The 26,107-nt window shown below is 42.8% G+C and overlaps 1 protein-coding gene across 6 annotated transcripts; it reads left to right on the plus strand.

Moving 5' to 3' along the window:
* The first annotated feature begins 195 nt into the window (after window positions 1-195).
* Window positions 196-22,601, plus strand: LOC132956156 (ubiquitin carboxyl-terminal hydrolase 15-like). 6 transcript variants are annotated; one of them, XM_061029399.1, is made up of 23 exons: window positions 196-319; window positions 1,009-1,136; window positions 1,460-1,590; window positions 4,342-4,468; window positions 5,113-5,258; window positions 5,559-5,615; window positions 6,397-6,458; window positions 7,166-7,255; window positions 11,755-11,902; window positions 12,067-12,240; window positions 12,714-12,872; window positions 13,152-13,376; window positions 13,465-13,548; window positions 13,928-14,022; window positions 14,281-14,469; window positions 14,655-14,788; window positions 14,947-15,228; window positions 15,480-15,550; window positions 16,167-16,282; window positions 16,396-16,545; window positions 17,707-17,810; window positions 18,522-18,610; window positions 19,729-22,601. In XM_061029399.1, the coding sequence occupies exons 1-23, from the start codon at window positions 204-206 to the stop codon at window positions 20,074-20,076; spliced, it is 3,225 nt and encodes a 1,074-aa protein (XP_060885382.1). In that variant the 5' UTR covers window positions 196-203; the 3' UTR covers window positions 20,077-22,601. The 6 variants fall into 6 exon arrangements, with proteins under 6 accessions (XP_060885382.1, XP_060885384.1, XP_060885383.1 ...); XM_061029401.1 differs by lacking the exon at window positions 7,166-7,255; XM_061029400.1 differs by lacking the exon at window positions 5,559-5,615.
* The last annotated feature ends 3,506 nt before the right edge of the window (window positions 22,602-26,107 follow it).

Raw genomic sequence — 26,107 nt, forward strand, 5'->3', positions numbered from 1 at the left:
AATATAGACTAATATAATAATATAATAAGAATAAGATAAGTCTACGCAGCCACAATGATGGAGCAGTTTTGAACAATCTTTCTAGACTTTTTTTCTGCCACTGGGTGTCTTGCTTCTCCCGTGCTGTCGGCGAGCCAAATGATTGGTTCACACAAGAAGCGTCACTTTCTGCGTGCCTCGGTGACGCCCCGAACTTTCCCACCATGCAGCGGGGTGATGTCTGTGGAAAGATGGCGGAAGGAGGAGCGGCTGATCTGGATACCCAGAGAGGAGAGGTCGCGGCACTGTTGAAAACACAACTGAGAAAGGGAGACACCTGGTGAGACATTAGCTGAAACCTTTTCGCGGACGCTGCGTGGCCGTCGGCCGGCTCTGCTGAGGCTGTCACCGCCTTTAGGGATCGGAAAGCCGAAGTGACGGGCCGTGTTGACAGTTAGCTCTAAGCTAGCTCACGGGAACCTGTCAGCTTCATGTGTGTCAGCTCGGCAGGCTAGCGGTGTTTCAGCTACTGTTTAAGCTGTCAATGAACAACTATAACCACCGCATTTCTTTCATTTTGAATGTTGTATTCTGTGTAGTCTCTAATCTAGCACCTCTCTCTTTTAATCTGATGTCATAATGTCAATGAGAGCGCATTTCGCAGGACTCATCTGGTTAGCTGGCTAGTAGCTAAGTGGCTAGCCTTCAGTGGGTTCATCCGTCGACTTCGGCAGGGCGGAGTCGGAAAAAGAAGCACCTGTCAAAATCACAGAGCCAGCTGGCAAAGCATGCAGCAACCTGAACTCGAGTGCTACTGTAACAACCTCCAGTCTGTGTCGTATAAGCCCCTGAAAATCTGATTTGTTGAGGGTAGCTGACAGCAAGATAACGTTAGCATTCACCTGCGTTAATAGACTTTGGCTCACACCCTTTTTGTTGTTCCATGACCCTTGGACATTTTCATTTCTGATGAGTTGTGTGTCATTATGCTTGAACAGACCGACATATTGCTGCTTGCTTTCTCTGCAGGTACCTGGTGGACAGTCACTGGTTCAAACAGTGGAAGAAATATGTGGGATATGACAGCTGGGACAAGTACCAGATGGGTGACCAGAATGTCTACCCAGGACCGGTTGATAACTCTGGTCTTCTCAGAGGTAAGACTCATGATATTTCACCTCCTCAGACCTTAAAACACACACACTAGGATTAGATAGACTGTGTTGCCTTTAACCACGCCACAGACCTCTGGTCAGAAAAGCTTATCATTCTGGAAGTAGAAACAAAGAGTTCAGAGGAAAAGGGGAACAAAAACAATATTGTTGACTGACGCCATAGAGTAGCTTTTTGTTTGGCTGGCAGAAAGCTCTCCAGCATACCTTTTTTACTTTGTGTAGTGTGAGACAGTTAGTGCTTTCTCTCCCTCTTGTCTGCCAGCTTGTTTCTCACCCTTTCTCTCACCCCCCCTCTGTACCTCTAGATGGGGATGTGCTGGCAATCAAGGAGCACCTCATCGATGAGCTGGACTACATCCTGGTCCCAACAGAGGGCTGGAATAAGCTTGTCAGCTGGTATGGATTGACAGAGGGTCAGGAGCCAATCGCGCGCAAGGTAAGGGTTCAGTTATGAGCAAAATACTAGATTAAGATTAACTTTATTGTCCCAGTGGGAAATTTGTCTTGGACTTCACAGAGCTCTGATGTAGTAGCAAAAAATTACAAAATCCATTAATTCGTCGGTAAAACACGTCAGTTAAATAATCATAAAATGCCATACAAGTGAATTACTAAAACCATAAATATGTAATAGTTATGAAAAGTGATAACAGTGCAGGTACATCTACACATCTTCACACACCTCATACATGCACACACTATGATTGGATGTAATGGATTGAGAGTATTCTGCTGACTTACATGACCAAAGCTCCTATAAATGGATGGTTGTTGTAAGTAGCTTTGTTGTGAAGTGTGGATTATTGGAAGCTTTTATTTCTGTGGCTTGGCAGAGTGAGAAGAACATGTGCTAATACAGCCATTTGACTTCAGGAATGCAGAGAAACTTGGACAGTGTTAATCAGCATGAAATAGTAAAGACATATACAATTAAATATAAATGTAGAGAGCGTAGGGACAACATTGACTTTGAAATTGAGTACTATAAGCTTTTGTGTTAACACAAGAAATGCTTCAGTCTTCATAGATTTGTTGACTCGAATAACAAGTGAAATGTAAAAAGAAACATGGGCATAAGGATTAAAAGAAAGGGAAGGGTTATGTTTAGACGATGTCTTATATTCTTTTCCTTCAGCATTTCATTAATTTCTGCCAAGAAATGTGATAATTCATCTTAAGGTAAAACAAACAATCACATACATTTTGGTAAAGTGGAAATTACAACTGAATTGTTGTGTGTGTGCGCTTACTGTTAATAAGGCAGTGGAATACTTTTATGACGGCAGCTACAATTACACAAGACCCAAAGTATCAAATCCCCACTTCAAATCTCGCTAGTCATGGCATCATGGCTGCTAGCAGAGGTTCTTCTATCATTCTCTCTCTCTTTCTTTCTGCCCCCTCCAATGACCCTCCCATTTTGCCATGTATGTCGTGGGACATATCGGGTGGCTGCGGGGTTTCTATTTTCAGGCAACGGTCTGGATGACTGAAAAGCTACATGGAGCGATCTGAGAGACACAACATGAAGGAGGTTCATTATTTGTTTTTCTATTTTTTAAGCCTTTGTTCCTTTTGTGGGTTTAGAGTTTTAAAAGGGATTTAAGAGGATTGAAGACTCAGGTTTGGTGATATGTTTCCTTCCGTTGTCCTCTTCTGATCTGATTCCCAACACCGGCGGAGTGTTGCTGGGTGTCCTTGTTTTTTGAAGTGTAGGAATGCTGGCTGAGGTCACTCTCAGAGAAGCAGCGTAGAAACTTCTGAGAGGCATAACCGGTATGGGAGGAGGAGGAGGAGGAAGGGGGGGGTGGGGTATATGGTTTTGGCTCGGCTCTCATTTGAGAAATTCTGTCAGAGTTTGGCGATGAGTTGGGCTTTTGCTCTGAGTTTACAAACACATGGGTGTTCTGCTGAGGGGTCGGGTGTGCCCACCTGCGTGTCTGGGTATGGGGTAGGGAAGTTCTGAGCGGTGAGTGCATGGCTGTTGCAGTTCTTGTGGAGATTTGGGAAGTTGGTACTGTGTGCATAGCCGTGTGTGTGTCGGAGGGGCTCAGCGGTGAAATAAATAGGCTTGGACCCCTCAGCTGTTTCCACGAGGTGCTGCTAATTTAGGCACTTCACTCTGACTCTGCTGCTATCAGGACACCGCTTGAGTGGCAAAGCCAGCAGGCTGTACTTTGTTCTCCACGAGAAACAAAAGCTAGTACAACCCTAAAATGTACCTGACAAATACTCGTATTTTCATCAGCTATACTGACAGCAGTGATTACCTTTTGTTTTGAGCCCAGTGAGTCTTGTGTTCTGGATTATCATGTTCTTGTTGTTACACAATGTTTCAATGTTTCACGCTCTGACTTGGTGCAGTTAGCCAATCTAGGTCAGATATGACACATAGTTAATTATATAGCTAAGTGAAGTTCATTTCTTCTCATCATGAGGGAAGTTGAACATTGCGCAGGCGATAAATCGGGTCTCCATTCATGGCTCAATCTAATGCTGCTTCAGTGCACATGTTGAAGTGTCCTCCTTGAAGTTAGATCCTGAACCTAAACATTTCTCGGGCAGCCATTGGGTGTGTGAGTATGTGTGAATGAGATGAGCTAACATGGCACAGCAGCTTCTGCCATCAGTGTATTCAAATCGGGTGTTAATGGCATTAATGTAGGATGTAGTGTAAAGCTCTGAGGGGTCAGAAGACTACAAATGCCTGATAGAAAGTTCAGTCTATTTACCGTTTGTTGTAATATGCCATTATCTGTCTCATTAAAGCCACTTTTGCATCGTGAGAAAGAACGTTAGACGTGTCAGTAAAAGTTTCTGCTAATAATTCAAGTCTATGTTGAAATGAATATAGCAGTCTGCATACTTTCATCATATATTGGTCATGGATCATGCACTATATTTGTCATCAATTCATTCATTCTTTTTAAGATTTATTTTTGGGGCTTTTTTGTGCGTTTATTGGAAAGATAGGACAGTGGATAGAGTCGGAAATCAGGGAGAGAGAGTGGGGAACGACGTGCGGCAAAGGAGCCACAGGTCGGATTTGAACCTGAGCCACACACACCCCAGATTTGGAGGCCATAGTCCTCTGGGCGGGTCAACCACTGCGCCACCAGCGCCCCCATTGATTAATCCATTGACTATGTGCTACAGTTTACCATTTTTCCTGTGATTTCTTTTTCAGGTGGTAGAACAGGGTATGTTTGTAAAACACTGCAAGGTGGAGGTGTACCTGACGGAGCTGAAGCTCTGTGAAGACAGCAACATGGACAATGTGATCACCAGACGCTTCAGTAAAGCTGACACAATCGGTAGGCCTGAGTCAGAGTGGAAAATGTTTTCTTACTGCTGTTTAAACTGAGTGAGCGCCAAGGAGGTCAAAGTTGACTTAAAATTGGTTAGACTTCTTAACTAATTTTTGTCTAAATATCAAATAATCTAAACGCACTCTTCTTCTTTTGTTAAGGCAACTTTGACTCATAAAAAAAATTACTCGGGATGAATAAAACTGTAAAAGCCTTTCTTTGAAGACAATAATCATAAAATGAATTTATGACCATGTTTGTGATCTTTTTTGATACCTACAGAGAATGTGTACACTTAGACACACTCAAAGACGATCCCTTTCTCTTACTAACTCTTGAACACATTTAATAGTTCTCTTCTGTGCAGTCATCACGTCATACTTGAGTAAATGTGTAATTTACAAACAAAGGTAGTTATCACCTCTATTAACCCCTTTACAATTTTAAGAAAGATTTTCAGCATTTTCTCTCAAGAATAATCTGCCACCACATCCCACACTTATACATACGGCAAGGAAAAAAAAAATAGATGAATTCAGTCATTAGCTAGTCTCCTTTCTTTCTGTAAGCATGTGTTAGTAAACTTTTTTATTAGCCATGTGATGTGCTGATTATCTCACGTGGCTCATAACCTTCCCGCTTATCTGCAGACATGATAGAGAAGGACATGAGGAAGCTGTTCAGCATCCCTGATGAGAAGGAGACCAGGCTGTGGAACAGGTACATGAGCAACACCTTTGAGCCTCTCAACAAACCTGACAGCACCATTCAAGACGCTGGCCTCTACCAAGGACAGGTAAGGACTTTGTAGTTAACCTGAAGTTGTCACAATGCGCAAACAGTTTGTGTAGCTCTGCTAAGTTTTGTTATTCTTGAGTCTGTCATAACTATAAAAGTATTAAACAAAATCGACCAGGAGCTGTCCAAATATGGCTTGCTATGTGGACACCTAGGATAATATGCTCTCGTCTAAATCACGCTTATCAGATAGTTTGACCTGATTTGTTCTCTCTGCAAGTCAGCCTTTCTGGGCCACAGCGGAGTGGAGCCTCTGAAAATCCTCTTTTTCTGCTTTCTTTGAATCTGTATTGAACAGGTCAACATGACCTGTAGAGGGCAGCCTAACTTATCTCATACCACTTTAAACAGACACGTAAGTTATTTGAAAATCACCTTTTTTGGGGGTTTCTAATTCTATAAAATGTACCCTGAAATGTTCCTGTAACACAGCTGAAAACGTAAAACATCTCTGTATCTGATGCCTTTGGGAGGCACACCACCTCTCATTGTAAGCCGCTTAAACTGTGCAAGTATGTCCTGGCATCCACTTGGCAGTCGATTAGAGCAGACACAGTCTCTATGCAAACCCAGTTTGATTTCAGCACCTGCCCACAATGAGCCTGCAGGCTTCAGATCGCAGGGCCGTCCTGTTCACCAGCAGCTGTTCCAGAGGATTGTTGAGCTTCGTACAAATCCCTGCTAAGTGACACAGTGGATAAGATCCATCCAGCTCCCTGTATTTCCCCATTAGAGAAACTGTGGCTGCAGTAAATACATTGACAAATATTCAAACAGTAACATGGTGGGCAATGGCAGATATTTACAGAATTGTGAAACCCATCTTTTCCTTTGTTTATTTATGAATGTTTACCTTTTTTTCCTGGTCTGTTTATTTCATTTCTTTTGCAGTACAGTCTGACATTTTGGTCAAATTTAAATAAACATTTATTTGGTTTAAAACTATGTCTTTTATTCTCGGCACTGAAAAACAATAAATATAAATGCAACTGAACACTGCTTTATTTCTCAGAATGCAGATAGCATCCTTCTTATCACTCACTTGTTGTATAGGACGCCAATACTTTAAAGTTTCCTATGTCTAAAACCTTCAGAAGCAGATGGAGCCCCTTTCTTTTTTCTGTCGTCTCCCACAGGTTCTCGTAATAGAGCAGAAGAATGAGGATGGCTCATGGCCCCGAGGCTCCACGGCACCAAAGTGAGTGAAACGTCACCTTGCTTATATTGCTTTGTTGAATGTAGGACGGATATAGAAAGTTAAACCACAGATAAAGAAAGCCGTTTTTCACACTCCCCCCCCCCCCTATATCCCACACAAAAGATCACACACAAGGGCCTTTCAGATAGGACGAGGTGTGCCCTGCGCTCGCCACAGAGAAAGAGGCTGAGCAGAAGAGGAGCGCGTACGAGCGAAAAGCAACAGCACACACCGGGAAAATAGCTAGCAAGACCATGCACTGCGCTCAGCTCTGTGGGGCGCAGATACGCTCTTACATGGAGCAACACATAGACAATGAATTAGCTTGATAGTCGCGCGCAGTGTCCACCGCGTCCTATCTGAAAGGCCCTATAGGCAGAATACTGCTACTGGACTTTTCTATTTGATCCCATGCGCCACACTTCCAGTATTTCTTCTCTAGACAGCATCCTCACACACATTTAAAGTCATCCAGTTATTATTACTGCAATTAACTCTGCATCTTTTCACTACAGCACCTCATCATCTTCCAAATCTATGACTTTGCCTCAGACTACTTCTTCTGCTTGACTTTTGTTGCCGACATGTTCCTCTGTTTAATTTGAATTCATCTCCGTTTGATTTAATCGACACTTGCACACCTTTTTCTTGAACGGCTCCTTATTTTTCTCTACTCTAACTCATGATCTATTCTTTATCTTTTGAAGGTCATCTGGTGCTTCCAATCTCTCTGCTTTGCCAAAGATCTCGCCTTCATCTCTCACAAACAATCATAACAGCAGCTTCAACAGCAGGAAGTAAGGCTTAGTAGTGGGCTCATTAGTTGAGGGGTGGATGTGAATGCCAACAGCCAGAGATGGAGCCTGGAGAATCTCTCAGCACAGACCACCTCACATAGCCTCAGATCTAATTGACACTGTAATCCATACATTTATATTCTGCAGAAATTCATCAAGTCGTAACCAAACAAGTCCAAAATGTACACACATTCAGTCATAATGAATGGAGAAAATCCCAGTTAGACGTTTGTTGATCTTTATTTTCCTCAGATCTATCTCTGGCTGTGGTTTGGGGCTTAAAGCTATCCCATGATGATGCACTTTCAGCTGGAAGCGCTGATGGCAGGGAGGGGTGAAGGGACTTACCAGGGATTGATCTCATTGGAAATTTCTTCAGTGACAGCAGTGCTCTTCACTAATGGCCCAGCGGGGGGGCCTCTGGGTACCTGAGTCAGCATGTGTTAATATTTCAAAGCTGATTTCTTCCTCACTGATTGAAGCTCTGAATAATGATTACGGTAAATAGGTTAATTCATTTGCAAATTACCTCCTCACAGTTGTGAATAGCTCAATTAAAACACTAAAATAGTACAATTTAAGGAATCCTCGCCTATTACTTAATCACCGAAAGGAATTTTACAATGCTTGGCTAAGATGAAGAAGTACAAAAATTACCAAGTATCCAGAGAAGACCGAGAACAGAATGCCATTATGTACGTTAGGGCAGTTGCTGTGCAAAGCCCTAAAACCAAACTGAAATTTGCCAAAGGTGATGCACCTGGAGTTTGGGGAGAAACAATTCCAAAATCTAGACATAAACAGAAACTTTGGGCTCGGTCTGTTTGTTAGTGTCAAAGCTGGGTTGACAATGTGCTCATTTGTGCTAAACAGCCATTTTCTTCGTCCAAAACAAGGAACTTGGTGCTGTCAGTTTTTCCATCCTGTCAGCTAACAGGTTAAGCAACATGTGGCTTTTTGAAAAAAAGCTCAACCTGACTCTACTTCTGCAAAGTTTTTGCTCTTTTGCATTTAATTTGCTGAGAGAGAAGGATATAATAACACATGTTTGCTTGTTGTTGCCTTTTAAATTTGGCCTCCCAGAGTTATTCAGGTATTTAACAGATCCCTTACTGTAATAGTCTTATCTAGGATTGGGGTTTCTCCTCAACAATCCGAGTCTTTGTCGATACCTCCATGAATACTTTTCTATTATTTTGTTGAAAGAAGAGACGAAAATAACACTTTTACAGAACCTGCTAGAAAACCAATCAAATTTCTCCTCCCAACAATTGTATTTCACCACAAAGTTCATTTTCTTTTTCTTGACATTACATTTGAGCACATCATGATGACATTGTATTTACCTCTGCCTGATAGTCATTTTACTGAACCAAAGGATCAAAATGTAACCTGAAGTCACCAGGTGTTTAGTTAGCTTACTGGCTTTTATCCTGTCCATTACTATTTTTAATGGGACTTGCTATAAGTGTGTGTTCCTTTGAGTAGAGGAGGAGGATGACTGTCCTGTAGCTGCAGCCAGAGTTGACGTTGTTCTTTCAACCCAAAGACGGTCAAACGTGCTGCATTTTGTGTAATTTGATGCTGGTGTGCTTGTTGACTGGCAATTCAATTCTATTCAACAACTTTACTATACAAATCAATGTACGTTTTACACAAATGATTTGACTAAAAAGATGTGACATGCCTCGGGGTGTAACATTACAGGACCCAAGAGACCTGATAGCAGTATTGATCATCTCAAACGTTATTGATTTTTAAGGTTTTCAAAAATGCTGAAGCGGGTCCTTAATGGATCCAGGTTTCAATCTTCACTGCTCGTCTTATCACAACATTTTCTAAACAGATCAAGTACCTGATGATAAGTTGATGCTCAGTCTTGTACCTCAAGTGGCAATAAACATTTTCTGTAGTGGTGAGATTATCAAATCCCATTCTAATCTTCATCATCAACATCAAGCCATATGGATGATTTGCGATGCCAAAATGAAACACAGCCCACTTAACTCATCAACTTTAAGCTTCTGTTTTTATAAATTGTCAATGTAGCCTAAGTGGAAGTGGTACCCAGCGGCTCCAACAGGCCTCTGCTGGAGAGCACTGCTCAACTGTGGGTGGAGCTGTCGCCTCTGCTGTCCACCAGACGATACTGTCCCCTCTTTCCACCTCATGTTTGTGTGATTTTCCGCATGCTCGACTGTGTCCTGTGTTGAATGCTTCTGAGATAAAGCCACTCTGCATTACATTTTTTTTTTTTTTTTTTTTTATACTTTTGCAATGCAGAAATAATAAAAATAAGCTTGGCCACCTTGAAAAATCAATATTGATGAAGAAAGAAGGTGTTGAAGCAAGCTGAGTCGATCTTCCTACCTACACTCAAAAGCTAGAAGAGAGAAAGTCTGTTCTTTTTTGTCCTCTCTACTATAGCCTTGTACCGAGGAGTATGGTTGTCACAGCTTTATGTTTAATAGCAGCTGCATCTTTTGTCTGCACCTATGAGGAAAGCACAGAGTGGGTGACTTGAGGAAATTAGATCTTCACTCCCAGCAGCTCTCCAGTCCCTGATTCACTGTGTTGCTGGGGCTGTCGTTTTCTCTGAATTATGCATAGGGCCTCTTTTTTTTTCATATGAAGTGTTCCTGCATTACATAATACTTCTCTTTTTTGAATTTGCGGTATTTGTTCTGTTGGATTTAGCATCAGTAGCGATACTCTGAAACAGCAGTAAGTGTCACTGTCCCACTAGGCGGTGTCCCCTGATTCTGGCAGGCAGTCTCTCTCTCTCTCTCTGTTGGACTCTTTACCTCTTCTCTCCCCTGAGCTCATTGCGATGCGCACTTTCTGCAGTCTAAGTGACCTTCAGAATACATTTCATCTTCTCTTGCTCCTCTCATCGCCTGCCTCCACACACACTAACCGGGCCCTGCCATGAAACCTGCCCATACTTCAGGTAATTTAATCAGACCGTCCCCTTTAAAAGCTCATGTACGGACAGGCATCGCATATTAAAGAGGACAAAAGAGGGAGTGTCAAAGTGTGTGCTTCACTTAGTAGCGTTGCCAATATAACATGCAGGGAGGGGGGGGGGGCAAAAACAAGAGCGAGAACTTGTGTGGTAGCGTGTCGGGACGAGCGAGGAGGCACTATTATGTGCGCAGAAGTGTAGATAAAGGGATAAATGGTGTGTCGGCATGAGTGAAAATGTTAATTTGCGCCTATATCTGTTGAAGAGAGAGAGAGCAGAAGAGAGAGAGATAGTAACAGATAGTCAGTCCTGTGAATACTGCAGCCTCAGCTGGATGCAGTGGATCAGCTGCTCCCTCCATCCCCATCTCATTTCTCCTCTGTCAACCCCCCCCCCCCACACTTCCCCCATGTACTGTCCGCCCCTCCCCCTTTTTCTCTCTGCCTCTCCCTCCTCCCCTCCCTCTCTCTTTCTGTGCACCTCTAGCTTGGATAGCAGTAGTCTTGAGCATCCTTGCTGCTGCTGATGCTGCTATAAATATCTGCTGGTAGCCGTAGAGCGGCAGTGAGCAGCAGGCAGGCCAGAGGGAGGAGCAGAAGACCAGAGGACAGGACAGGACAGGACAGGACAGGGGGAAGGGATCTAAAGCAGAGAGGATAACAAGATGACAGGCGGTCAAGCTCGAAAAAGAAGAAGAGGGGAGAAGAGAAGAGGGGAGCTGCTTAGTAAGCTCTAGGAAAAAAAGGAAGGTGTTTGTTTTCCTGTGTTTATGCGTCCTGTAGTTTGGCCTGTAGCCTGTGCTGGACTTGGAAGTCAAATTTAGGCCTTTACTTGGTTCGGTCTCCATCCACATTGGCACTGGAGCTGCACTGGGTTGATCTGAGGGAACAGTGAAACCTGGAGCTGGACTTTCTCGACAGAGCAGGCTCTGCATGCGCCTGACCTGAAGCGAACCCCATCCACGCTGCTGGTCGTTCAGTTTCGTCTGGACATGTGGGCCGGCACGGGCCGGGGCGGCGCTGAGATGTCATGCTCCTGTGTTGCTGGTGGTGCCTGAGGTCTGAGGCGGTGGAGCTGGACAGCAGGAGGGTGGACCACCGTGTGCTGAACTGCGAGGCCACTGCCTCCACCGCCATCACAGCTGTTTCTCTTGACCAGTGGGAGCCGGAAACAACCAATACCGCTATAGAGCCCTCGCAGAGGTCTGCTGATTGCCGTGGTTGGCCGAGCTTTAAATTCTCAATGATTGTTTTCACAGCCTGAGATTGTCTGATTTTTAAAGGGTTAATAGATTTTTTTTTTGATTGAAGAGAAAACAAGGTGGGAGCTGCTTACCTGGTGGCATTTGAATGTATCGCTGAATGTATTAACAACTTTATCAAATGCAGTTATGTGACTTAAAGCAGAAGTAGCAGTGTTATATGTTTGTATACAACAGGGCATTTATGACCTTTTATTTGCCCTCAGCAGTCTGACAAACTTCATCTAACGTGTATAACCTTCCTGTTTGTGCATCTGTTTGTTTATCGCACAGTGTGAAGAATTCGAGCTACAGTCTGCCGTCCTACCACCCCTACAGCAACAGCTATGACTACACAGACCAGAGCAGGCAGAGTGAGCGCTCAGGCCTCTGTGGACTCTCCAACCTGGGAAACACCTGTTTCATGAACTCTGCAGTGCAGGTAACAGCATGCCTGCTACACAGTCTATGAAAGTATGGAAAGTTATTCTTATTCCTTCAAAGTCTTCAAAGATTTATTCTTAGAGTCTAGAGGAATTTCTCAAAACGTGTAAAATGGTAAAGAGCCTATATCTATCCTCGGCTGATAAGTGTCCTCTCCCTCAGTGTTTAAGCAATATCCCCCCTCTGACGGACTACTTCCTCAAAGACAAGTACATGGAGGAGCTGAATGAGGACAACCCGCTGGGCATGAAGGGGGAGATTGCCAAAGCCTACGCCGAGCTTAAAAAGCAGCTGTGGTCGGGTAAATTCAGCTACGTCACTCCAAGGCCTTTCAAGGTAACTAACCTGGAACAGTTGTGTATAATAAGCGATCCACCAAAATAGTGCAGTGTTTATAGATTTTTAGGAAGAGAGGGTCTTTGTGTCACTCACAGTAGCTGTTATCTTGAAAAGGCACAAGCAGAAAGTTAAAGATGTCTTGGAATACAAAGCATACTATGATTACAACACTATATATATATATATATATATATATATATATATACATATAGAAACAAGCAAGTTAGACCAAAAATGGAAAACATACTCGTGTATAACCGGTTTGAAATCCTGGATAATCTAAAAGATTTCACTATTTCTGAATACCTCCTTTAATGTCAGCAGTTTATATAATATATATATATGTATATATATATAAAACAACAGGCTTAATTTATAGGTGTTTGGGGATAAGTGATTTAAAGTATTTGGCATTATTTTACAATATATTTGTGACTTTTATTTTTTTTCCTTTTGTTTTCCCCCTCCAGACCCAGGTGGGCCGCTTTGCCCCACAGTTTTCGGGCTACCAACAGCAGGACTCTCACGAGCTGCTGGCCTTTCTCCTGGATGGCCTTCACGAGGACTTGAACCGCATCCGGAAGAAGCCTTACATCCAACTGAAAGACGCTAACGGCAGGCCTGATAAGGTGAGATTTCGGGTAGATGAGATGAGGTCTTAATGTCGCTTTCACTTTAAGGAAAACGTGCAACAAATGTGTTAAACTGTCTCTAGATATTAATGTGTATGCAGCTGTCTGGAGATAATAAAACTGATTACATAAAGATGGTTCCCTTTAAGACGAGAGATGGTAAATGGACTGTGTTTGTATGCTTTTCTAGTCTTCCAACCACTCAAAAGCACTTTTGCACTCCATGTATTTTCACTGTTTAATAAAAGGTCGACTATGTGTTGCTTTATATCTCAGGTGGTGGCGGAGGAAGCGTGGGAGAACCACATCAAAAGGAACGACTCCATCATTGTGGACATCTTCCACGGCCTTTTCAAGTCCACCCTTGTTTGTCCTGTGTGCTCCAAGGTGTCCGTGACTTTTGACCCTTTCTGCTACTTAACCCTCCCCCTGCCCATGAAGAAGGAGCGGACCCTGGAGGTCTACCTTGTCCGACTTGACGCTCTAACCAAACCCACACAGGTAATACGCACTGCCTGAAGTCTGCTGCCCTGACACTATGATTTCATGTGAAGGCTGCTGTTTGACGGCTGATGCGTTTCCATTTCAGTATAAGCTGACGGTGCCAAAGGTGGGCTACATCTCTGACCTGTGCACCTCCCTCTCCAACCTGTCTGGGGTGCCTGCTGAGAAGGTAGAAACATCACAGTCAGAGCCCTGCTCTGTGCAGTATCACACCATAATGCTGACATCCCTTCACGCAGCTAAGACCAAAAATAGCTTTTTCTCCTTTAAACTGTCTCTGCACATGTAAGTTCAGCAGCTAGTTGAGGGAAAGCGTCATACTTTTTAAAATCCAGGGTAGAGAAGCTCAGTGAAAATACAAAAAAAGGATGACAATGAATTCAAACTGGAGTTGCATATGTAAAGCAAGTTTCCAACACAGACAAGCACAAGTTTAGAGAATATTTTTAATGACTTTGCTATATAACCTCCAGAAATGCATTCATGTATCAGATTTTTCAGCCTCAATCTCAAAGAGCAAAATGACTAACGTTGTTTTTAACCCCCAGATGATTGTAACTGACATCTACAACCACCGATTCCACCGGATCTTTGCCACCAACGAGAACCTTAGCAGCATCATGGAGAGAGATGATATCTATGTGTGAGTGTGTCTGACAGTCTTTCAAAAATAATATCTAATTATACTCTGAATATACGAGGTGCTATCATGGATTTCAGTCGATTTTGCGTAGACTTTATGACCGACAGTGTTTGTAACTTCAGCGATGTGAAGCATTAAAGGGACCTTACCACCAATTTAAAGTGCTTTATCTGCCAAGGACATAAATATCCAGGAGTGAAGTTTTCACTTGTCACTCTAGCTCCGGCTTTATCGACCACGCTTCTCTTCTCTTCACAGCTTCGAGTTGGCCGTGAATAGGGTGGAGGACACAGACCACGTAGTGATCCCGGTGCACCTAAGGGAAAAGTACAAACAGTCGGGCTACAACCACACCAGCACGCCATTGTTCGGACAGCCCTTCCTCATTGCCGTCCCCAGAACACTCAGCGAAGACAAACTCTACAACATGCTGCTCCTGCGCCTCTGGTACCGTCTTTCATCTCTGTATCTAATCATATAGTGATGTCAACTCTGATGGCAGATGATACATTCTGTATGCAATCAAGAAGAAATTAGAGGACAGAGGAATTTAGCTTTTAAAAAAATGAAGGCATAGGCAATTTGCACAAAAAAAAAAGATGCTTTAAAGAAAATGTTTTTTATGTTTGCAGCCGGTTTGTGCGATCTTCAGTAGAGGAGGAGGAGGAGGAGGAGGAGGAGGAAGACTGTGAAGAGACACAGCCAACCAAACAACACACTGTCAATGGTAACGCCACTAATGGACTGCTGGAGGAGGGCTCGCCAAGTGAGTGCACAAACACCAACACACAGACGTTTACCTGTAAAAGTGAGACATTCTGCAATCTCTACCTTTATTTAATTATTTTTGCCCCATGGGTTGTGTTATTCATAGTAAGTGTTTTTGAAGAACGTTGCTTCACATTCTCTTGCGTCCTCCCTCAGGTGAGATGGAGACAGATGAGCAGGATGATGAGTCCAGTCAGGATCAGGAGCTTCCCTCTGAGAACGACAACAGCCAATCAGAGGACTCTGTGGGCGGGGATAACGAGCTGGAGAACGGCGTGGTCGGCCCACAGAACTCCACCAAAGGCCAGCAGACAGCCGGGCACAACAGAAAGAGACTTTTTACATTCCAGTTCAACAACATGGGAAAAACCGACTTCTCCCTCATCAAGGAGGACACCAGGCAGATCCGCTTTGACGAGGGACACCTCCGACTCAGTGGTAGGGACTGAGGTGTATACTGGGGAATAAAGGAAGAGTGCAATTTACAAACAGAATACTCTTTTCTTTTTTAATATATTCTGGACAGTTAGAATTATTATTAAGTTAGTATTTCATTTGCTGCACAAAGTGACTGAAACTGTTTCAAAGTGTAGGAATGAATGATCCTGTAGAACCATGGATCCACTACTTTACTGAATGCTGATGCTTATTTGTGTAATAACATTTTTTACCCCCCCACCTTTTCATAGACCGCTCTTACCTGTCTTTGGACTGGGAACCAGAGATCAAGAAAAAGTACTTTGATGAGACCGTTGTGGAGGTAAGCCAACATCAAGAAAGTTCCCTGACACTGATATTGTACCTTGCAGTATTAATGCAGCAGAACAGCTGGTCCACTTCTCAGCATGCATACTGCTCAGGGTACAACAAGTGCAGTGTGCCATTATGTTGCAAAGTATGGCGAAGTGGCCCCAGACAGGATCTGTAGTCTGGAAGCAGAAGGTCACTGATTAGATGCCCACAGCAGCCACTGAATCCTTAATGACCATGTTCAATCTCCACCTCGCTCACTGTGAGAAATATTGAGTATCCAAGTTTAGGGCTGAAAAGAAATGGTACAGCGATCTGTTTGGTCTGTTCAGTGGGGTTTTAATTACCCACACAAAGGATCAGATAAGATGAAGTTCCCTGTATAAACTACAAAATCATCATATAGGATCTGTAAATAGTCAAACCCTGTCTTAAGGTGGGCTTTAGACACTTTATGAATCCAAGTATTGTGAATGAATTAAACGAAGCCTCTTCAAAGTAGTGTATTCTCTTGTTTGTTCTCTTTGGGGTAGGGGTGTAATCCTTGTCCAATGAGACCGACAGTGCTGTGAGGAGTGTTTTCTAAACAGCTCTTTGTGTAATTCTGTGTGTATGACTGGGAGCAGGATTTTGACAAGCATGAGAGTATGGAGTACAAGCCTCAGAAGAAGGCTTTCTTTAAGCTGAAGGACTGCATCGAGCTGTTCACCACCAAGGAAAAACTAGGAGCGGAGGATCCCTGGTGAGAATCACACAACATGAAGTCAAAACAAACAATGTTACTGGCAGGTTGCTACATCCGGCTATCAAGGTCAAATACTGAAACATGTGGTGTCACCTGCATTTGTCTCGCAGGTACTGTCCAAACTGTAAGCAGCACCAGCAGGCCACGAAGAAGCTGGACCTTTGGTCTCTGCCACCGGTGCTGGTGGTCCATCTGAAACGCTTCTCCTACAGCCGTTACATGAGGGATAAACTCGACTCCCTTGTTGATTTTCCGCTCAGGTATGCACCAACACCACCCCCTACATGCACACACACTCACACACACTCACACACACACATACACACAGAGCCACACACATACACACACACACACACACAGCCACACACAGAAAGAAAAGGCAATAAATTACTGCAGAAGCACAGTGCATTCTCAGCATTTTATCCATTGTTGTTTTCCCATACCCATTTACTTGATCCACATATAGTATATGCAGAGCTGCAGTATATATACAGCAGATGAATACTCTCATGCAAATAACAGAAATAATACAGTTTAGTTTTGTAGTAAAAGTCAATGAATAGATTTTTAATGTCTACTCTCATGTTAGTACCACATCATCACAAAGACTATGGATTGCTAAAATCTCTTTTTGTACTGTTTTGTAGACAAGTTGAGGTTATCACATTCTAGCCGTTTTCACATATGCACTCATGAAAATTTCTAGAAAAAAATTCTCTCAGACTGCTTGTGAAATCTTACTGAGTTAGTTCTTCACACGTGTCCCTCACGGATGGGGTGGGGGGGAAACTCAGGAGGCAGAAATGATGTAAAAAATATCCACTCGGAAGTGGCAAATTGTAGCAGATGAAGCAACAGATTCAGATTCTGTTTTTGTTTGCCTTAATGCTGTGTGTAGGTCGACACATTCAGAAGAACATGCTGGCAAACAGAATCAATAAAGCAGTTTCACTACACGCATGGAGATTGCACCTGTTGCATGGATACAATCTTAAACATCACAGGCTCCTCCTGTTCGCTCGTGATGAAATGTCCTGAAATTCTCACTGTGAATACATCGGCGTACTCTGGCCTCACCTGGAAAATTTACTCGGAGGCTTGCTGGAAAAGTATCAGTTTGAAGTCAGAGTGAAAAATGTGGCTTTTAGCGTTTACACATGCAGCTCCTCCTGAAAATGTCATGAAGTTTTCGGGAGTTTTGTGCAAGTGTGAAAGCACAATATGTTACAGATGTGAAATATCAGATAGTAATCAAGTCTATTTTCATTGATTTGACCACACAAACAGCACTTTAATACTACATTTTCACCTTAGACCAATGCATACACACATTGTGTTTTCTTAAGCTGGGAGAACTGTCACGACTAACAAATTAGAACTCATGATGACTTACAACTTCTTCTGTGACGTGTTTCCTGCAGCGATCTGGACATGTCGGAGTTCCTGATCAACCCCAACGCTGGGCCCTGTCGCTATGACCTCATAGCCGTGTCGAACCACTACGGAGGGATGGGTGGAGGCCACTGTAAGATTCCCAACAATGAGCTGTTTCAAAGCTTGCTGCTCGCCCTCATATAGTTATGACAACTTATACTGCAAAACTAGACACCTTTAATGTGTAGTTATGTGTTGTGTGCACCGACAAGCTGCACAATCAAGAAACATGCTGCTGTTTTAATACAGTATGCATCACATGCCTGTAACGCAGTGATTGCAGCGGTTAACATGAGCTATGACAGGTGTTTGCTGGTCCTTATCAAACAGCTTTGTTTCACTCTGAACTCACCACAGCAGGCGCTACAGCAGGGGTTCATTGCATTTTGCATTGTCATTCTGTTATAATTGCTGCACAACATATGCTTGTGTTAGTGCTCAGAGTTTTGAAAATGTAGTCTGGAACAAGAGTTGTCAGGGACAGGAGGGGTGTACGAGTGTTAGGTAGATCTATCTATCCATCCGCGGAAGGATACACAGCAGTAATGAAGATGTGCACAGATGCTATGCTGATAAACATACAGACCGTTTTGTGTGTGAAAGTGTGTCTTACAGCAGAGCCCTTTTAAAACCATTTTAACAACTCTGCTTTAGTGTTTTGTGAAATTAGATATCTCTAAAACTCTTAGTCCATACACACAGAAGTTTTCCTTTAAGTGTTGATGTTTTATTTAACAAGCCGTATGGGTAAATGGCACAGCTGTATCATACTCTTATTGTCTTCTGTTCATCTCCTGCACAGATACTGCTTACGCCAAGAACAAAGACGATGAAAAGTGGTACAACTTTGATGACAGCAGTGTGTCTCCTGCTAATGAAGATCAGATAGTGGTGAGTGGCCTCATCTGCCAAAACTGCTCTACCTTACAGTTTATTCAGCTGCGATGTTGTTATCAAACTGGGATTCATTTTTAAACTACTACTGAGGATGAATTTGAACTTTACTGATGAGCACCAAAACATACTGAGGATTTCCTTTTCTTAGTTTGTTAGTTTTCTTAGTTATTGCACTTGTTGTATTTTGGTATAGTTCTTTATAGCCAGTAATCAGCGCGTTGAGTCCACACTCAAACAATGTGGAGTCTCATTCAGTTGTATTAACAGTCAGGGTTAAAGAGAAGGTTCGTAAAGGCTAACACCTGAACAACCACAGATTATTCTGCTTAATATGGACAAAACAATGTCATTTAGAAAGTGTATCTCTCGGGTTCTCACTGCACAGTCACGACTGATGCAATGGACACCTTCTGCTGTTTGGAAAATGTGTTTAAAGGTCACATATTATCCTCCTTTTCAACAAGTTTAAATAAGTCTCAGAGGTTCTTGCTAAAACTCCTCTCCGATCCTGTATTTGATCATGCCTTTAAACACCTCTATTTCAGCCCTGCTCAGAACAGGCTGTTTCTGTGTCGATAGCTTTAAATGCAAATGAGCTGTGTCTGATCACACGCTTGGGCTTTCTTGCACCATGCCTAAATTACTTACTTTGGGAGCTGTGGGAGTGTCACCCACCTGGGGGAGGGGTTACTGCCCTTTGTGATGTCATCCAGGGAAAAGGCCTGTTTGAGCACACATTTTCTGAAAAGTGGAGCAGGCAAAAGATGGAGAGGATGGACTTTTCTCATAAGTGGGGGGTTTGTAGACGGGAAAAGAACACATATTGGTGTTCCAGCAACATGGTCCAAGTGTATTTTGCATCATATGTGACCTTTAAAGTCTCCACAAACAGAAGAGAAACTGTGGAGATATGCAGAAGGTTGAGATGTTGCAAATAAATATAGCAGGCTTTCTTTATTATACCTTCGGACTGCTTTACATGGAATTTGTTTTTGTAAAAAAATCAGATTGTTTAAGGAAACATTTCAGGCATGGGTGTTTAGTTTAAAATTAACATTTAGTTTGTAACTTGTATGTCTGAGTAGCTGTTTTTATTGTTGTCTTTCTTTTAGTCCAAAGCAGGCTACGTGCTGTTCTACCAGCGCCAGGATACGGTGAAAGGCACGGGCTACTTTGCTCTGGACCGCGAGGAGGAAGAGGAGGACGAGGAGGAAGACGAGGGAGAGGAGGAGGAGAACGACGGCGAGGAGAGGCAGGAGAGAAAGGCTGCCTCCTCATCTCAGGGCGCCTCGTCCGCCGCTGGGGCCGCCCCTCAGAGCGACGAGGAGGACCTGAACGAGAACCGTCTCAGGAAGAACGACAACGAGAAGGAAGAGGAGGAGGAGGAGGAGGAGGAAGAGGAGGAGGAGGAGGAGGAGGAGCAGGCGCCAAATCGAGACGTCGCTATGAAAACCAACTGAGGAAAAAGAGGACCGGGATAAATGGAGAGAGAGAGAGACAAGGATCTTTCCTTCCAAAGCCATATGGACACACAGCATGGCAGCGGGCGCCACCGGTCCCACCCAGCGGCTCGGACTCGGCCGCTCAACAGGCGGAGCCACTGCGGGGAGGACGGCTGTTAGGTTGGGGAGCTGCCGGGGTACGCAACTCCAAGAATCAGGGCCCTCCTCTGTGATTGGATCACTGTGTGTGTGTGTGTGTGTGTGTGTGTATGTCAAGTGTGTGATTGTGTCGCCACGTCCATTTGTTTAGGATTTGCTGCGTGCTCTCAGAAAAGACTCTCTGAACGACATTGGGGGATGATTATGAGTTTTGTTTTTTTTAAATCACCCTCTGATTTCTGTTTTCATCAGATGTTTTTTTTTATATATATTTTGAGAGCAAAGCGTTGTTGGCATATCATTTTATCATTTAGATTTGTAAATATTTTAAACACTGAATTATATCGGGTTTTCATGATGCGCTGAAACATTTTGAACTTGCACAATCACCCACCATCCACTTTTTTTTTTTTTTTTTTTAAACGTGTATTTTTTGCCAGACAAACTGCAATTGTGTAACAAGGTTTTTTCTCTCACAGGGTTTTCTCACATAGAGAGCTTTGAAAAGCTGCTTTCAGCAGGCCAGTGGTCTACAGTCTAGACTGAGCGCAGAGAAGAGCCGCTGGTTTTATAAAGTCAAACAGCCAAACTGTCCTAGATTTGTACGCTGCTGCTACTGCTGCGATCTCGCATCTCTAGATAGATTAATAGTGTATCGGCATGAACCTCCATAATTTAAGGTCCTGCTTCTGCTGTCTCTCACTGGGTTTCTCTGTTTATAATTCATATTTCTTAAACCTAAAATACAGATGGATTAAGAAGCTATCCTAACCTTGCAAAATTAGCCGAACAAGTTCTAAGGTTGTACAGTTTATGTTCAGAAAAGAACTCCAAACTCCAGTGGCACATCATCTTAATCATAGTGTGCACGGATGGCAACAAATAGCTGTTAAAAAAGTTAGCTGGAAACTCGTATATCCCAAGCCACAAGTCTCCTCTTCCACCCTCCATCTTTAAATGATTCATTCATTGTTGGTGTTAAAGCTTTACCATGCCTCCACTCTCTCTCTCTCTCTCTCTCTCTCTCTCTCTCTCTCCTCTTCATCTTTGAGGCTCTGTGAGATTAGAAAACACGGGTGATTCCGCTGACAGCAGATGTGTCATCTCTTGTCTGCATCACCACAGCCTTAACTCTTAATCTCAGACCAGTCGCCTTTTCTTTGCACATTATTATCTTATTAGCCCGTCATTCTTGCACGGCCCCGGATCACACACACACACACACACACACACACACCGAACTCCATGTACGAATGTCCATATGATTTGCCTGCTTGTAATATCAGACACGGTTAGTTTAAAGCCGCAGGAGGGCCAGAATGTATGCTGAATGGAATGAACACTGACCAGATGTATGTGGTTGATGCCTTTTTGATTCTTTATAGGGCCAGATTTGTGATTTTTCTTTTCTCTCTTCTTTTTTTTTTTTCATCCCTCCTTTTGGTTTGGTTGAATGTGATGGTAATGGGTCTTTCGCCTTTGAAATTAGCTGTAGGAATTCATGGGTACTGCTGAATGCGTCCCTTTCCAAAAGGGGTGGGGAGGGGTGGGGGGGATGCTTCTTTGTGGTCCTGAGCTTTGAGGACGGGAGGGAGGGAGGGACAAATCTAAAAACTACGGGGTGAGTCTGTCTAAAAGGCCTTTCAGCTTTTGGGATCATGATACAGTGAAAATATTTTGTGGCACATTGTTGCAGGGTCGATGTTACTCATGATAAAACACTATTCTCCATGGTGGAGTGTTATGCTTTCTTTTTTCTACCTGTTCCTTCCATTGTAAACAGCATTAGCATACCTGTTGTTGCCTCAGAATATTAGCTGTGTACCATGCCTTTTATGAGCATCTCTGTGCTTTGACTTCAGTGGGCTTTACCGCCTCAGCGATGCCTTGCTTTTTGGGCGACTCACCCCATCCTGACTGAGTGAGATGTGATTGCTACTATAGGCTTATACAATACTGTACATAAGAGTTCACTCTGTGAGTGCACATTTGATAAAGTTTATTTATTTATATGTAAGCATTTAATAATAAACAGACAATATATTTAAAACCTTGGCAAGACCGGAAATGTCAAAGCGGGAGGGGCTGGGCTGGGGTTGGGGGGGTGGGTGGGTGGGGGGATGGTAGGGGTCGTGGCTCGAGTCCACACATACACACTAGTTTGCAAATTCTTGCCTGTGCTCTAGTCAGGGAGGGAATATTTTTAAAAGAAAGGATGGTTCTGTTGTTTTTGGGACTTTTTTTGTAAAAAATAATCCAGACATCCTTGCATGATGACATAACAGGGGTTTCCAGGTTTGGCTGCACTTGAGTTCACTTGGGTTTACATTTGAAATGTGCATGTGTATTTATACACAATCTTCAATAAAGTTGTGTAAAGCTTCCTACGGGTCCTGCTCTGGTTTTCTTCTCGGTGCACTGCAGCAGTGTCTCTGTCTGTGCTTGTGTGTGTTAGTGTGTGTGCGCGTTTCATTGCCAGACTCCCATCACTGTACCCTGATGTGTGTATTTTTCATAAATAATGGAAGACACCATTGTTAGTACTCTTTCACTTGAGAGAAGAATAGGGAAAATACCAAAAGGATGCATTGGTCTTGGCTGACTTATCCTTACATTTGGTGTATAATTAATGATTGTATGGAGGCGTTACATTTGTACAGATCTCGATCAGAACACATAGTAAGAATCATTTCCATGCCATTCCCTTTATATAGAACAAACATTAAGCTCCTTTCAGCCCACTGGATCATGTTTACATTGTAAGCTGATTAGTTTAGTAGGAATTGAAATGATGCTTGCAGTTGTCCTTTATGTTCCCCTGTCTCTAATCAAATATGTGCAGCAGCTGCAGGCTGATCTGCGAGGAGGAACACGGTGTTCTCTCCGGGTTCCGACGGGTTCTCTGCCCGCTCACAGCTGGGAGGTTCCCCCGAGCAGCGGCTCATCAGCTCTGACCAATAGGAAGCAGGAGAGGATGCAGCAGCTGTGTGCAGAACAGAGCATCACTCGCGAGGAAAAACAGGATCCTAATGACTGTTCCATCTCTCCGTGAGTGCTTGAAATGTCTTACTTTGTGTAGAACAGGGAAATACAATTAATAATATATAACTTACACGAATTTAAGCGGATTATATTACGAGTAAATCTTGAGGTTAGCACCTGAATTAAACGCATTAAAGTACCGCTGTTTCAATTACATTGTTAAGCTTACTGATTAAAAAAGGAAAACATAACTCAAAATAGTGTTAGAATTACAAAATTGTTTACGCTTTTGTCAAAACAAGAACTTCACTTTAATAAAACATTAACAGAAACAACCCGTAGGTAGGCTTTTCAGCACTGCAATGTAAGATTGGCTGCCTTTAAAATTAAACTGCTCAAATCCTATGAAGATTTAATTGAATGCAAAGTTTCTAACAGCAACTGATGAAATATAATAACACGAAGGGGCTGTTTTAAATCTATCCAGCTGAGGGCGCACTCTCACATTTCCTCTTTTTTGCTGGTGTTCGAAAACCTCGTCAGAGTGGGACCTCGCGTTTCTCTCCACTCTCTGGTCGTGCCTACACCCGTCCTGACGTTCCGCGCGAATTTTATCCACGCTGCTCCGCCAAATCCACTCATTTTCCACACCTACCTGACATGCGGTAATTGCTCGGAGAAACGGTGGGGGGGGAGAGAAAAAAAATCATCATCAGTCCTCCGTGGATTTGTAAAAACTTTTCTGTTTCTAAACGAATGGATTTGATACCGGAACAACTTTTTCTCACGACGCAGGGACAGAGACAGACAACAATAGATTATAAAACAGTCTGCTGCAGTTCAGCTGCAAGGTGAAGGAGTGAGTGCGGAGTCGATGTGGAATCTCGGCTTGCTCATAGATTCAACAAAATCCCGGTAATGTTTGCTTGGAAGGACTTTTCTTGTGGCTTTTCGTTGCTTCTTATTTTACGTGGTTCATTACGCAACCAAAACCTATAATCGTTGATTTTTTTCCCCTGTAATACTATAAAGAATAATCGGCTTATATAAAGATATGACTTTTTCTTGTTAAAGGATGAAAGTGTTGTAATGTGTTTTTAGTGATATTCCTCGCGTAAATCATTGTTTAAGATTTCCTGTCTGCAGAATTGTACAGCTCTTGCTTTCTTCGTTACTTATTCATGTTATGCAGAATAAATATTTATGTCATTATGTAAAAATAACATGTATAACCAAATCCCCTCCCGTGTTCCAGCATGATGATGATGATGATGAACGTCGTCTATGCTGCTCTCGACGGAGAGCCTCGCCGTCCTCACCTGCCATATGCCGCTTTCACTGAGGTCATCTGAGGAGAACAGCGGGTGCAGGAAATTTGGGAAAAGGTACAGGGGGTGTTTTTTTTTTCTCTCCCTTTTCTTTGGGTGGGGTTTTTTGTCTTGTATTAATGCGGCCACGTTCTTGCGCGCACGCCATTTTTCCGTGCGCTTTTACGCACAGCGACACGAGACCCGACTGAGACTCGAAGTGGAGTGAGGAGGACAAAAGAAAAGGCAAAGAGCAGCGAGAGCCAAGTGCTGGTTGAGGTAGTAGTTTGTGCTGTTGGTCGGGTTGTCATATTACCCCTTGTGGAGATGACTGCGCAATCTACTGCCTTGCCGGCGCTGGTGACTTAACGACAGAGGAACCAAACGGGATCGATGTGAAGGACGGAGACCACTGCATTGTTTGTAAACACGGGAATTTGGAAACAAAATAGCTTCATACTAACGTATCATGTAAAAGCTGTTGTGCGTAAATGTGACTTGGGCAGATGTGTACGAATGAAACACAAGCAAACCTAATATGTCTTCTTTTGGATGTGATTTGTAATAAAATGACCTTGATGGCATCATGTTGGTTTGTGTTTCTTCTCTCTGAATATGTGTTTTTAATTTGTTTTCGATGCTAATCTTGTTTTAAATTTCAGATTATATTTCAACAAAATCATATTTGTAAAGAAATAATTTGAAAGCAGATCGAAATTTCAGAATTTCAAAATTCAGTTTACTGTATTTCTTGCTTGGACCATTTGTGAAACTAAAATCAAGTTTAGGGAGTGTCATAAAATGAATATAGTTGAAGGGTGTATGTGTCCCCCCCCCCGAAGGGATACTGGTCTGTCTATGGTGAGTGGGTGACAGGTACATTTTTACCTCTCAAGAGTGCGTGCCATTTGTCACAGCTCCCTTCACTTTGTTAGGAACTTAAACAGAAAGTAGCAGAAATGTGCAAACAAACTCAAGATGTGTCCAGTTGAGTGAGAGTGATAACTCTTGGTTTCAAAAATTAAAGATGGATTGATTTGCTATTACATGCATAAACAATATATGTCCAAAAAGACTAACAAAAAAACCTAATTAAAAGACACCTGTGACAAAAGTAGACAAAAAATAAGAATAAAGAATGGCTGGAATATTCTCGATGAAGAACAGTCACATTTTTGCTGCATTAGAATCTGTCCTTTTTTATTTATTTAAGCCTAAACTGGAGTACATAATTTCAAATTCTTTGGGGACTTTTAATGGCAAGTATAATATTTAAATAAAGATTTGACTTCTTTTTTTTTTTTTACAAGTGAAACAAAGTTGTGCTCTGTTGACCCTGTTCTGTCAGCCTGTCTCCTGTTGAGATTCAGTGAGCACTCCATAGTCCCACTAATGAATCCCTCTGCTCTCAAAGTCTAACAGTCTTTCCGAGGCCAGTTGACCCTGTTTGTCAGTGTTTGCTTTCCCCCAGGAAGTATACGCAAAAAAAAAAAGCAACAATATTGGTTAGCTCTTCAGCACTTCTCTTCTTATTGGAAACCATTTGTCTGCGTTCATGTTGAGCTTCTGCGTTCATGTTGAAATTCCATTTTTACTCTTAA

Source organism: Labrus mixtus, chromosome 22 (genome assembly GCF_963584025.1).
Source record: "Labrus mixtus chromosome 22, fLabMix1.1, whole genome shotgun sequence".
Lineage (NCBI taxonomy): Eukaryota > Metazoa > Chordata > Actinopteri > Labriformes > Labridae > Labrus > Labrus mixtus.

Excerpts from the sequence above, each read along its gene's own strand:
- LOC132956156 (XM_061029399.1), top strand. The coding sequence starts at position 204 with ATGCAGCGGGGTGATGTCTGTGGAAAGATGGCGGAAGGAGGAGCGGCT. Across the intron at positions 14,789-14,946 it reads GCTGGAGGAGGGCTCGCCAA|GTGAGATGGAGACAGATGAG; the intron begins GTGAGTGCACAA and ends GTCCTCCCTCAG. Across the intron at positions 17,811-18,521 it reads AGGGATGGGTGGAGGCCACT|ATACTGCTTACGCCAAGAAC; the intron begins GTAAGATTCCCA and ends TCTCCTGCACAG.